The sequence below is a fragment of the Rhineura floridana genome, chromosome 16 (genome assembly GCF_030035675.1).
Source record: "Rhineura floridana isolate rRhiFlo1 chromosome 16, rRhiFlo1.hap2, whole genome shotgun sequence".
NCBI classification, from domain to species: domain Eukaryota; kingdom Metazoa; phylum Chordata; class Lepidosauria; order Squamata; family Rhineuridae; genus Rhineura; species Rhineura floridana.
This window is the reverse complement of record NC_084495.1, coordinates 34,817,024-34,829,689: the sequence shown is the minus strand read 5'-3', so window position 1 is coordinate 34,829,689 and position 12,666 is coordinate 34,817,024. Positions and strand designations below refer to the sequence as shown.

At 50.3% G+C, this 12,666-nt stretch overlaps 1 protein-coding gene across 12 annotated transcripts in view; it reads left to right on the top strand.

Moving 5' to 3' along the window:
- MED12 (mediator complex subunit 12) overlaps positions 1-12,142 on the top strand; it is a 45,563-nt gene extending 33,421 nt beyond the window's left edge. For 11 of the 12 annotated variants that reach the window (XM_061598163.1, XM_061598164.1, XM_061598154.1 and 8 more), the window contains 10 exons: positions 96-257; positions 804-1,178; positions 2,032-2,182; positions 4,443-4,651; positions 5,073-5,153; positions 6,396-6,610; positions 7,297-7,459; positions 10,103-10,240; positions 10,353-10,434; positions 12,016-12,142. In XM_061598163.1, coding sequence (XP_061454147.1) covers positions 96-257; positions 804-1,178; positions 2,032-2,182; positions 4,443-4,651; positions 5,073-5,153; positions 6,396-6,610; positions 7,297-7,459; positions 10,103-10,240; positions 10,353-10,434; positions 12,016-12,059 — 1,620 coding nt within the window. In that variant the 3' untranslated portion in view covers positions 12,060-12,142. The remainder of the gene's footprint in view (positions 1-95; positions 258-803; positions 1,179-2,031; positions 2,183-4,442; positions 4,652-5,072; positions 5,154-6,395; positions 6,611-7,296; positions 7,460-10,102; positions 10,241-10,352; positions 10,435-12,015) is intronic. The other variant, XM_061598161.1, reaches the window with a different exon arrangement.
- Positions 12,143-12,666: the final 524 nt, after the last annotated feature.

The following is a 12,666-nucleotide window of genomic DNA, read 5'->3' as shown; positions in this document are numbered from 1 at the left end:
TGAAAGGGCTGCAGCCACGCAGGTGGGAGGAGCTCCTGCGGGCCGGCCAAAGGACTCCTCTCCAAACAGCTCTCCGCAGCTTCCTTTCTCTGCAGAAGGAGCTGGGTGACCGCCAGTCTGACAGCTTGGAGAAGGTGCGCCAGCTGCTGCCCCTGCCCAAGCAGACTCGGGACGTGATCACCTGTGAACCTCAGGGCTCCCTCATTGACACCAAAGGCAACAAGATCGCCGGGTTTGACTCCATTTTCAAGAAGGAGGCAAGTAGCTCCCTCAGCCACCAGCCCTGGGGGCAGGGAATGGACGGTACATACGTTGCCCTGCCTGCAGCTTTCTTTGTGGAGTGCCCTCCCCTAACGAGCACGGCACACCGTTTTCATTTCAGTGCCAAGTCAAGGCATACATGTTTGTTGAGGTATTAGCATTGCTTTATTGGGCAACTTCCCTGCTATTTCCCTGCACTCCCCCCCCCCCAAAATGCCTCTTTTGTACTGTTGTCTGAATTTCATGTTTGATCTTTTTATCTTGTACCCCACCATTGGAGCATTTTGCTTTTTAATTTTTTTAATAAAACAAAGTGTATAATGGTGGCATGAGGATGCTCCAGCAGTCTGGGCTGGTGGCCATATGCACAGCTGGAGGAATTGCGCTCCGAGACTTTGTGGGAGCGAGGAAAAGAGGTGATGCCTTGGCGCACTTCGCTCCTCTCCACCCTATGAGCAATAGGGGACCCCCGGACTGGGGAGGGTCAGGGCCTACTGCTTCTGGCTGGCTTTCCATCCTCTTTTTTTTCCTTCTTCCTGCAGGGCTTGCAGGTGTCCACCAAGCAGAAGATTTCCCCCTGGGACCTGTTTGAGGGCCTGAAGCACTCTGCCCCGCTCTCCTGGGGCTGGTTCGGGACAGTGCGGGTTGATCGCAAGGTGTCCCGCTTCGAGGAACAGCAGAGGCTGCTGCTGTACCACACGCACTTAAAACCCAAGCCCCGCAGCTATTACCTGGAGCCGCTGCCTCTCCCCCCCGAGGAGGAGGAGCCCCCCACGCCAGTCGCCCTGGAGCCAGAGAAGAAGGCTGTCGAGCCGGCCAAGGTGGAGAAAGCCAGCACTAATCCTGCCAACTCCACTGCTGAGCCCAAGAAAAAGCCCAAGCTCAAGAAGCGGACCCAAGCCGCCAGCAAGAACGAGGTGAGAGGACTCTCGCCGTCATGCCTGGGTCCCGGGGTTGCAGGTGCTAACTAGTTCCCAGCCACTTAGGAACCCGAGAAGAAAGTCTGGCTGCTGCATCAGGCCGGTGGCACTTCTAGTCCTGCCTCCTTTTCTCACAGCGGCCAAGCGGGTGCTGGCAGGAAGCCCACAAGCAGGGCCCCTCTCGCACTCTCATTCCCCAGCAACTGGTGTCCAGTGGCCTGCTGCCTTTGACCCTGAAGACAGCATATCGCCATCGTGGCTAGCAGCCGTCCATACAGCCTGATCCTCCCAGGATTTGTCTAATCCCTTTCTTAAGCTAGTGGCCTTCATTATCTCTTGTTGCGGCAAATCCCACAAATGAACTGTGGGGCTGTTTAAAAACACATTTTGCATTGTCTGTAAAACGAGGGATCAGGCCAAAAGGGGCCCCTCTGGTCCAACACCCTGTTCTCACGGTGGCCAACCAGACGCCCGAATAGGTGCCCGAAAGCAGGACTGGAGCACAAGAGCGCTACTCTCCCCTCTTCTGATCCCCAGCAACTGGCATTCCTTTCTGGAGGCCTCTAGCTGGCTGCTGGAGGCAATTGGCTTCTGGATCAGATGAGTAAGAAGGGCTGTTACTATGTTCTTATGAAGTCAACTGTGTGAGTGTATTTTTGGAAGAGGTGGTATCCTAGGACAACAAGCTCTGAGCTTTGTGGAGTCTCTCTCCATGTCCAAGAAGGGGGAGAGGACGTTTCTCAGAAGGACATTTTACCCTCTTGCCTTTTCCCTGTCACTGAAGAAGGTGTCCTTTGCGCATCTCGGCTTGCCCCGCTGCATGTGTGTTTCATAGCTCTTTCCCCTGCAGGATTACATGATCAACACCAGCCGAGGGGTCTCCTACGGAGGCAGCATGCCCACCGACCTCTTGCATCATCAAACGGGGAACTCCATGTCACGCTTGGCTTATGGGCAGTCTCCAGTGGGTCTCTTTGCCCAGAACCAGCATCTGCCAGCAAGTGAGCCAAGACTCCCCACTCTGTTTTCTGGAGAACCCCTTTTGTGCCTGTGTATATAAAGTCTGGGTCCCGCCTTGGAAGCTGGGGGGTGTTCTGTGCCCATTCTTAGGCAACCCAGGTCCCAGTGGGGGACCAGGGTACTGATTATAGGGTTATAGGGTTATAGGGTAGAAGGGCGGGATAGAAATATTTTGAATAAATAAAAGTTTGGACCCACATTGTACATGCGAAAAATTTTATGTTTATGTTTCAGACACTGGTGCCATAGGGTTGGTGCCTCGGGGTAGTCCCGATAGGTCCATAACCTCTCTCTGTCATGTACCCTTGTAGGAAAGTATACATCTTCTAGACATAATGTATAAAGTATATAGGTTTTATCAAACTAAGTTCTACTCAGAGTAGACCCACTGAAATTAGTAGGCTTAAGTTACTTCTGTGCCTGTTAATTTCAGTGGGTCAACTCCAGGGGTTCCCAAAACTGTGGTCCCCAGCATTTCTGTGGATTTGTGGTTGAAGATAGGAGATGACACATTCATCGAATTAAATATTTGCATTGGTTTTTAATTGTATTTTTATAGTTTTTATTTCTTGTATTGGATTGTACACTATTACAATTTGGATTATGTGGAAATTGTACAGCATCTAGCACAGTGCATTACAGTTTCCCCAACAGGCAGAAAAAACATTAAGTGGTCCACAAAGACCTTCAGCAGTTTTCATGTGATCTGGGGAGGGGAGGGAGAGTTTTGGAACCACTGGTCTACTCTGAGTAGGATGAAAATGCATGCAAGTTGTGTATCAGGTTCATGATCCATGGAGTGTTGGTCTGGTCTTTATGTTCTGCAGAGTTCTCACTCCTGTTGCTCTCTGTGTTATCCACAATCTTTGTATTGTTGCTTATTATTTCAACAGAACTTTCAGTACTTTTTCTTGTTTTTTTTAAATTTCATTTTAACAAGCACATGAAGCTGAGAGGGAGTGGCTTGCTCTAAAGGACCACCCAGTAAGCTTCACGGCTGGGAAGTAATTTGAACCCAGATCTTTGCCTACCAGCCCAGCACTTCAACCCCAACCCCACCCTGCCGGCCTTCTTCCAAATCCTGCAAAGCTTAAACATTTTCAGCCAACCCAGAAAGGGTAGATTTGGCCAGCAGTAGTTTGTCTGCTGTCTTTTCATTGCAGAATTTGATGGGTAACAGCAGCCAGCTCAGTCTGTTGCAGCCAAACAGCAAAGTTTTGTGGCATAACAAGATAAAATGTGTGTCGGAATTTGAGTATGTGCATTTTCATGCAAACAAATGGTGGCTGGTGGCTCCATGTCAGTGGGGCAGTGGAATCTGCTCCGGGTTTTAGTCCAAACTTTCAAGACTGTGTGTGAGAGACACCTTTGCAAAGGTCCAGGAATTTTTTTCTTTAAAGGATGCGGAATAGTTATCACATCACATTTTATCACCTTTTAAAGTCTGTTTTTATGACGTTTTAAAGTGTTTTTAGTGCTTTTGTTTGCCGCCCTGGTCTCCTGCTGGGAGGAAGGGTGGGATATAAATAAAATAATCAAATAAATAAATAATAATAAATTACGGGTGGTCACAGTAGGTACTTGACACATCCAGTAGAGAGCAGGTGTGGGGAACCTTTGGCCCTCCAGATGTTGCTGAACTATATCTCCCATTATCCCTGGCTATTGGCGATGCCTCTGTATCTGATGGGAGTTGTAGTTCAGCAACGTCTGGAGGGCCAAAGGTTCCCCACACCTACAGTTGAGTTTCAGTAGGTGCAGTCGGATCTGGGATAATCTTAGAACTGACAAGTTCAGGTGACCAGATCAGCACCTTGGAGAGCTCCCATTGAGTCTGGCCTGGCTGGGGGTTTTTTCCTTCATTGGACAACATGGGGACACAATGCCGTAGCAAGGAATTGGAGCCACCTGAGCCTTACAAAGGCAGATAAGGCTTCTGCTGCTGTAGGCCGGATCTCTGGAAATGACAGGCTGTACCCCTTAAAGGGCTCTTGCCTGATTTTGTTTTTCTTTACCTTCTGTAAATCGGGGGGGGGGGGGGCTCGTCTTCCAAGTTGGAGGATAGGGGTAAGACCATGTCCTGTGGCCAGGAGGCCACAAAGGAGGGTCCGCTTGAGGACAACACCCTGAACCTCATCAGACTTCATTCATGCACTGTAAGAAATCAGAATTGTTGGGGGAACATGTCAGAAATGCTCTCTCTTTTTCTCTCTCTCTCTCCCCCCCCTTTCCTCATTGCAGGTGGGCCTCGGTTAGATACCTCTTACCGGCCGGTGCGCATGCCAATAGGCAAGCTGCCTCCAAGCCGCCCCCCATACACTGGGGTCTTGCCGACGGGCATGGGGGGCATGATGGCAATCGACCCTTCCTACAAGTCAGCCATCTACAGACAACAGCAGCCGCCTGGCCCTCAAGGGCAGCTCCTTCGCCAACAGCTGCAGGCCAAGCTGGTAAGGATTCCGCCCTCCAGCTCCTCCGTGTTAGCCGGCAGTCACAAGAGGGGGGCCGTGAACGCTGCACCCCACACTCCTTCCCCAGTTTTAGGGATCTGCTCACAAGTGCCGACACCTCAGGGGTCGTACAGTCCTGCTTGGGGTTGGGGTGGGTTCTTTGCATCCAGAAAGGAGTGCCCATCTCAGGCTGTTCGTATCCCAAATACAACTTGATAAAGCCTGGTTGTTTGAGAGCTGGTGATGGAGGCCTTTAGGTTAGTCTTAAATGGCCCTGTTATTCCCAGATTCTGGTGCTGTGAGCAACCTAGCCCACCCCACCCCTGTTGCCTCTCCCAAAGTGGGCTCAGGGATTTTCACATGGCACGGGAGGGTCTCTGGGGCCTCTGTTGCTATCCATGCCTCTCTGCTGCTTTTCCAGCAGAGCCAAGGGATGCTGGGGCAACCGCCCGTGCGCCAGATGGCTCCTGCCCCAGCCTATGGACCTGTGCAGCCGTCACAGGTAAGCTGGGATTGGGCAGGCCCACAGCCTGTGGGGCCTTCCTCCCCACCTACAATACTCACCTGGAACCTTTGCCTGTTGCATCTTGGACATTCTGACTTATTTATTTATTACTACATTTATATCCCACCTTTCCTCTAAAGGAGCTGAAAGTGGTGTACATGGTTCTCCTCCCTCTCCGTTTTATCCTCACAACAGCCCTATGAGGTAGGCTAGGCTAACAGACAGTGACTGGCCCGAGGTCACCCAGCAAGTTTCATGGCTGAGTAGGGATTTAAACCTTGGTCTCCCAGGTCCCAGTCCAGCAGTCTAACCACTGCAGCTCACTGGCTTTCCTGTCGGGGGACGTTGGAATGGGGTTACCTTCCAAACCTTGGAAGGGAAGTAGAGTCAAAAGAGCAACCAGTTGGGGAAGGCTGGGGTATCGGGTGCGATGGTAAGAGTGTTCCTCCACCTCTGTGCCAAGCACAGCCTGCTCAGGATTTGCCCATTTCAGCCATTCTGTTGGCATATCTTCGGCAGCAGAACTGTCCTGCTGGTGGCATGTTTTGCCAACATACCTATCATAACAGCAGCATTTTGAATGTTCTGTTGGCGTTTCAGGGCTTACTCCAAATCTTGCAGCCCCTCATCAGGCAGATCTCAAGCACAGGAGTGCCCCTTTTTAGATTTAATGCTATTATTATTATTTAACAAAGGTTGTCTACTACTTAACTGTAAATATATAACTTCTAAGTACTTTTACAAAGGATATATAATATTGAAATGATCAGTAAAGATCAACAGTAAAGTCTTTTTTAAGAGCAAAATGAATAAAATCAGCAGTTTAAAGTATAGATTATCAGCTTAAAATGACAGATGAAAATATGTTCCAGCTTGATACGTCTGGGTAGGCTTGGCTAAATAGAAATGTTTTTAGCAGGGGCCAAAAAGAATGCAATGAGGGCATATGCCTAATGTCAATGGGCAGGGAGTTCCAGAGTGCAGGAGCTGCCATGTTCAAATATTGGTTCCTTACAAGCACAGAACAAACATTATGTGGCCCTTGTAGAAGTGTCAGTTCCGCAAATGGAAGTGGTCGGGTGAGCATACATGGGGAAGGCGATCCTTCAATTAAACTGGCCCTGAGCTGTGAGGGGCTTTCCATACAAATAACGGACAAGCAGTTTCTTCCCTGCCTCCTCTCTCATCTCTGTCGGCCAGCCTACAACTTGACACAGGCCCCAACTTTGTTCCTTACAGGGCTATACCCCCTACGTCTCCCACGTTGGCCTCCCGCAGCATCCTGCTCAGTCGAGTGCCATGGTCACCCCCACCTACTCCAACCAGACCTATCAGAATACGCACCCCAGCTCAAACCCTGCCTTCGTCGACCCCGTCAGGCCGATGCAGCGACCAAGCGGCTACGTCCACCAGCAGGCGCCCGGTTACGGACATGCCCTGAACACAGCACAGAGGTACTTTCTGGGAGTGGGCATCTGGGCTGTGGGTGGAGCAATGGGTTGGGGTTGCTTGGCTGAGTTTTGCACCGCCCATCTGAGGCAATAAAGCAGGGTGTCAGGAACCTCCAGCCCACCGGTCTAATTACGTCTGCCATGGATCCCAATTTGGCACGTGAAGATGTTTCTCTCCCCTGCCCCCAAGCCATGCCCACTGCCCCATGCCTGACATCGTATGCGATGGCAGCTGTGGGGCAGGTAAGGATGCAGCTGCAAAGGACCAATTGGGAGGTTGACGGAAGCTCCCGATTGTTCCTTTGCAAGTGGGGCTTGCTAAGAGCAAGCCCTGCTGGGATCAGCTTCATCAGCTGATCTGTGCTTGAAAGCAAGTCCCTTTGAAGTTGGCACCTGATGTCACGATGTTGACAGGTGGGGGCTCCACCCACCTGTCAAAATGGCTGGGAGGTTGTGAAGGAGGTTTGGATCTGGCCAACCAGCCAGAAAATATTCCCCTCCCCTACAGTAAAGGATCCTGCTGCCTACCGCCAAGAGATGGGAGCGTAAGCACTCCAGACTAGCGTGGAGAGTTGCTGATGCTCCTGTTTGCTGAGAGCCACCACAGGGGATGTTTCCAAACTGGCTGGGGGCATCCTCCCACTTTGCTGCTCCAGGCCACATTCTCCTTTCCTGCCTTTGGATAATAGGTTTCCTCATCAGTCAATGCAGCAAACACCCATGATGAGTGGGATAAACCACATGGGTGCGCAGGGCGTCCCGTCGGGGATCCGACCCAGCCAACTCTTACCAGACCAGCAGCAGCAACAGCAGCAGTATCTGAGGCAGCAGCAACAGCAGCAGATGCTGAGGGTAAGTGGCATGGGGGAGCCCAGGGTAGAGCCACCACCGGCCTGCCTTGCAGCCTCCTCTCGCCTGGCTGCGCTTTTCCTCCTTTTCTGCTGTATGCTACTTCGCTCCTATTGACATTCCATCAGCCTCTGCGCTTGGCAAAAGTTTTATTTTTATTTATTTATTTACTGCTGCATTTTACACCCCACCTTTCCAGCTTGATCTGACGCACATGGTTCTCTCCTCTCTGCCTTTCCATTTTATCCTTTGCTTAACCCTACCTCACAGGGGCATTGTAAGAGGCAGTGACTGGCCCAAGGTCACGCAGCTAGCTTCATGGCTGAGTGAGGATTTGAACTCAGGCCTCCCAGGTCCAGCACTAAACGCTATGCCACCCCAGAGTTAGGAACAGAAGAAGTTGCCTTCTACTGAGTCAGAGCATTGACCCATCTAGCTCAGTGTTGTCAACACTGACTGGCAGTGGCTCTCTGGGGTTTCAGGTAGGAGATGCCATTGGAGATAGAACCTGGGACCTTCTGCATGCAAGGCAGATGCTCTTTCACTATGGTCCTTCCCCCATTGATGCGCATATTAGTGTGGAGGGCAGGCGCGTTTGAGGCTGGGGATTCCAGATGTCATCTGTTCTCCAGCTTGGTTTTCCACTACCTGAAGGGAGTTTTGTTCTCTGGCCACTGGAAGCAGAGCGATCTAAGAATTTACCACTCGGGCCTTGTGAACTTTGGAACTGCAGCTTTATTGTTTATATTTATTTTTTATATTATTATTTTAATGTGCTTTTTACTGTTTTTTGTAACCTCAAAACAGTTTCCATGACAAATCATATAACTGCAAATCACTGAACACAATTAAGATATTGGCAACATCAGTAATCGAACCAAAAAATCAGCGCTATGAAATAAAGCGAGTCTCAAGGCTAAAAAATATATATAACTGTAACCACTACAAGCTGAAAAGAAAAGAATAAATAAACTTCAATCAATCTGTGAACTCCCAAGAAACAAAAATACAGTCCTCCAGTCATATTTCCAGGGCTGTTTACAAAAAGAGAATAAAACAATTGAAATGTAAATACAGAAAAAAGTGCGCACAGAAAATCACATTAGCAGCGTAAAAACAATCAGGAAATTAAAAAGATGTTTACCTGGCATCAAAAAGGTGATTAAGAAGGCACCAGGCAAGCCTCTCTGGGGATTGGGGTGCCACCACCGTGAAGTCCCTCTTTCTGGCAGTTACCACCTTATCTCAGATGGTGGGGGCACCCACAGGAGGCCTTCCACTGGTTCTAACGTACAGGTGGGTATATTCTGGGGACTGCTAGTCCTTCTGTTCTAATCCTAAATTGTGAAAGGCTTTAAAGGTCAAAACCAGCATGTTGGCAGTTGACCTAGCATTGGCGTGATGTGATGAAAATGCCTTATCCTGGTTAACAAACTCGGAGCCTTATTCTGCATTAGGTTTCTGAAGAGTCTTTAAATGCAGCTCCATGTATATCACATTACAGTAGTCTAAACCAGTCCTCTTTCTCTGGTTGCTTGAGGAGTTGTCTCTTGGTAATCTAGAAAATTTCATTTTATTTTACATAAGTTCTTCTGTATTTTTTCTTCTATACCTGAAAAAGGAGCAAAATCTCTTTTAACTGCCAGAAGTGGGTCATCACTTGGTTTGTCTGTCAGTGCAGTAATGACCCCAACTGTTCTCTGTGTGCTTCCTTCACATTTTTGAAAACAAATGCCTGGCTGTCCTTCTTTTCCTTCCTTTTCTTTGTCTGCACTGGTCTCTTCACCACTCAGTAGAACTGAGAGCATTCTGTGTTCATGCATTAAAATGGGCGGAGAATCTGTTGCCTTCCCAGGTGTTACTGGACTACCGTTCCCATCATCCTGGATCACTGGCCATGTTGTTTGGGACTGATGGGAGTTGGAATCCATCAACACCTGGAAGGCAACAGGTTCCCATGCATTATGAAATCTGCAAAACTTAAGAACATAAGAAGAGTCCTACTGGATCAGGCCAGTGGCCCATCTAGCCCAGCATCCTGTTCTTACAGTAAATCAGACAAAGAGGAGAGATGCTCCAGTGCTTATTGGAAAAAAGATATTTATTGTTGTTGCTCTACATGTTTCAGAGTTCAAATCTCCTTCTTCAGAACCTGTAGATCTTTGTACATTTCTTGGACCCTGAAAAACTTGGCAGGCATATTATTCATTGCAGAGGCTCAGAAAGAAAGAAAAATTACTTTACAGTTTCGCAGCTTGTTTAAAGCTGGTTTTTCAGTTCAGGGTTACTGAACAACCTTTTGAGGGCTCCTAGAAATTTACAGGCATTTACAGCTCCTGAAGAAGGAGTTTCGAACTCCAAAACACAGAGAGCTACAACGATAAAGACCTTTCCCCAGGGAGCACTGGAGCTTCTCTCCTCTTTGCCCGACTTACTGTGGTGCTTCTTTCCCTCTCCCTGCTGTCTCCTCACAGTGGTCAACCAGATGCCCCAATGGGAAGCCCAAAAGCAGGACCTGGGCACAACAGCATAATCCCCACTTGTGATTCCCAGCAATTGTTATTCAGAAACATACTGCCTGCGACAGCGGTTGTCTTTCCAGCTTTGCTTAAGCCGCCCTTCTGTCCCTTTTTCCTTCCCCTGTAGCAACAACAGCAGCAACAACAGCAGCAACCGCAGCCCCCACCCCAGCAGCCCCAGCAGCAGCCACAGGTCCCCACCGTCCCCCAGTCCCAAGCACAGGGGCAGCCTCCTGGGCTGGGGATCCCTCCTCAGCAGCCTCTCGTACGTATGCAGTTTTGTTCCCCTCTTTCCGGAGCAGCCAATTCTCCCTCCCCTGGTTGTGCAGCCCCACCTTCTAACAACTTTTCTTCCACCTTCTCTTCTCTCTGTGCAGTTCCAGAGGCAGGGCCTCCAACAGACGCAGCAGCAGCAGCAAACAGCAGCTTTGGTCCGGCAGCTCCAACAGCAGCTTTCCAGTAAGGCCTAGGTCCCTTCTCCTCCAGCACGCTGGGCACAGCACCCATTCCCTGTTAGTGGAGAATGCGGGCAAGGGGAAGGAGGTGTGGGCCCCACAGGAGCTTCCTGGCAGGAGTTGCTCAGTGGCACTTCAGAGGCTCTTTAAAGAAGAAGGAGCAGGAGGCCCTCTTCAAAGATCCCATGAACGACAACCTCTCCCCCTCCCCACTCCGCCCAGGTCTCCCCTCCTTCTTCTGTTCCCACTTGTGTAGTTGGAGGCAGGACCGGGTCTCTAGTCAGCCACCCCTGCTTTGCTTCTTCTGTGTGGCTGCAGCCATGCATGGCCCCTGGCCCATGGGAACAAGTCGCACCGTGTGTGAAGGCCCCAGAGGTGACAGTTCCAAATCTCAGCCTGGAAGGGGACTTGATGGAGGGCTTCTCCCCTGCCTGTACACCTTTTCAAAATGCTAGTTTCAGCCCAGGCTCCCTGGAGGGAGTTGCTCTCGTTATCCCATAAAAGAGATATTTTCCCTCGAGCCTGCCAGGGATGAGTGGGAGAAGCACAGCTAAGCAGCTGTGATCTGACCAACTGAGAGCAGGTGGCTTCTGTAAAAGCAGGTTTCTGTAGGATAAAGTGGTGCCGGTGGAGAGAGCAGCCCACGATCCCACTCTCGAGAGCTGGCATGCTGTGGGGCACTGACTCCCCTAGCAAAAGCAGGTCCTCAGGCCAAATAAGAGAAGGAAGGAGGGGGGCTAGCATGCTGGCCACTCCTGTCCTGAGCTGCCGCTTTGTGGGCTTTTGTCATGTTGATGAAATTCCATGTAAGCAGGAGGCTCTTTACATCAGGGCAAGGACTCATCTTTTGGTTAGTTACAAGCAGCCCCCTCCCTCTGGCTGCCGCTCCCCTATTTCCCACTCCCGGCTAACCCTGGCATATGGATGTGGAGGCTGAAAAATCCTCCTGTCCTGAATGGAGATGTTGCTGGGGGGTGGGTGGGGGAGCCGGAAGTCCACAGTAGTCTTTGGTATATGTTGAAATTGGAGAGAAGAGAGATGCTTTTCCACGACTGCTTGCTACAAACTCACTGCGCCTCTGTAGGAACTGATCTGCCACTTTCTGATGGAGCTGAGAATGAGCTTATGCACACACCTATACATATCCATGTGCCAGGGAGAGAGACATACGCTGTTGACCTTAGGTGAGGGGTTGCTGCTATGGCTTGACTAGAGTATAGAGAGCCATGGGAAAGGTGCATAGCAAACGCACACACTTTGACAACCCCGCTGGGAGGAGGGTGATGTGGAGCAAACTGATTCCCCTGGCTTAGAGGCATTGGCTATTCCTTAAAAGCCTTGCCGCTGTGGCTTTGCCAGAGCCCCAGTAGATGTGGCCAAGGAATGGTGTTTAGCAAGCTTCTTTCAGGAGTTCCTCTGAAGTTGAATAGCGCTTACCCAGCCCCTTCTCCACACCCCCTAAATCCAGCTGTGCTTCTCTTCAGGACAGCGCCTTGGCTGGACCTTCTGCGTATCCTTCCGTCATCCTGGCCTCCCACCTGTGACTCATCCTGAGATTCTAACGCTTGTGTTCTCGTCCAAACAGATACGCAGACCCAACAGAACAGCAACCCTTTTGGGCGGTACTGAGGCCCAGCAAGGAGAGAGACCTCGCAGTGGACTTGAGAGGGCCTCTGTCTGCCTGGGGCCACCAGCGGCTCGCTCCCCCACCCCCACCCTCTGGGGCACCTGCTCTGCATCGGCAGCGGCGCCCGGCCATCCGGGGCAGGGAGGAGTTTGATCATGCCGAACGAGTGTTTTTGATCTCCACTTTCTACCAGTGTTTCAGAATCCCGTGTGATTGCTAGAGTCTCCCTCCCCGCTTTTGATTTCAGGTTTTAATAAGTTTTTAGTATTTTTGTTAAAATAATGACAAAAAAACAAATTGTAAGATTTTATACTTTATTTATACCGGATGAAACCCTGTATCACAGATGTCCTAAAACAAATACAGAGAGCATACTTTGCAGAAGGTGATGGATGTTGTGTGTCTATAGCAGGCGGGCGGTGGTGAGCGTTGCCCCGTCTTTCCTGGATATCGGCCAGTAAACTGAGTTGCCTGCTGGAGCTGCCGCCCTGAAGCGGGGGCTAAAGTGGCATTCTGACATTACGCCCCCCTCGTTCCCCAACCTGCTCCAGGCATGCAAAGGCTGACTGCCACAGTTACACATATGAAGGATATACTTGCACATTTGCA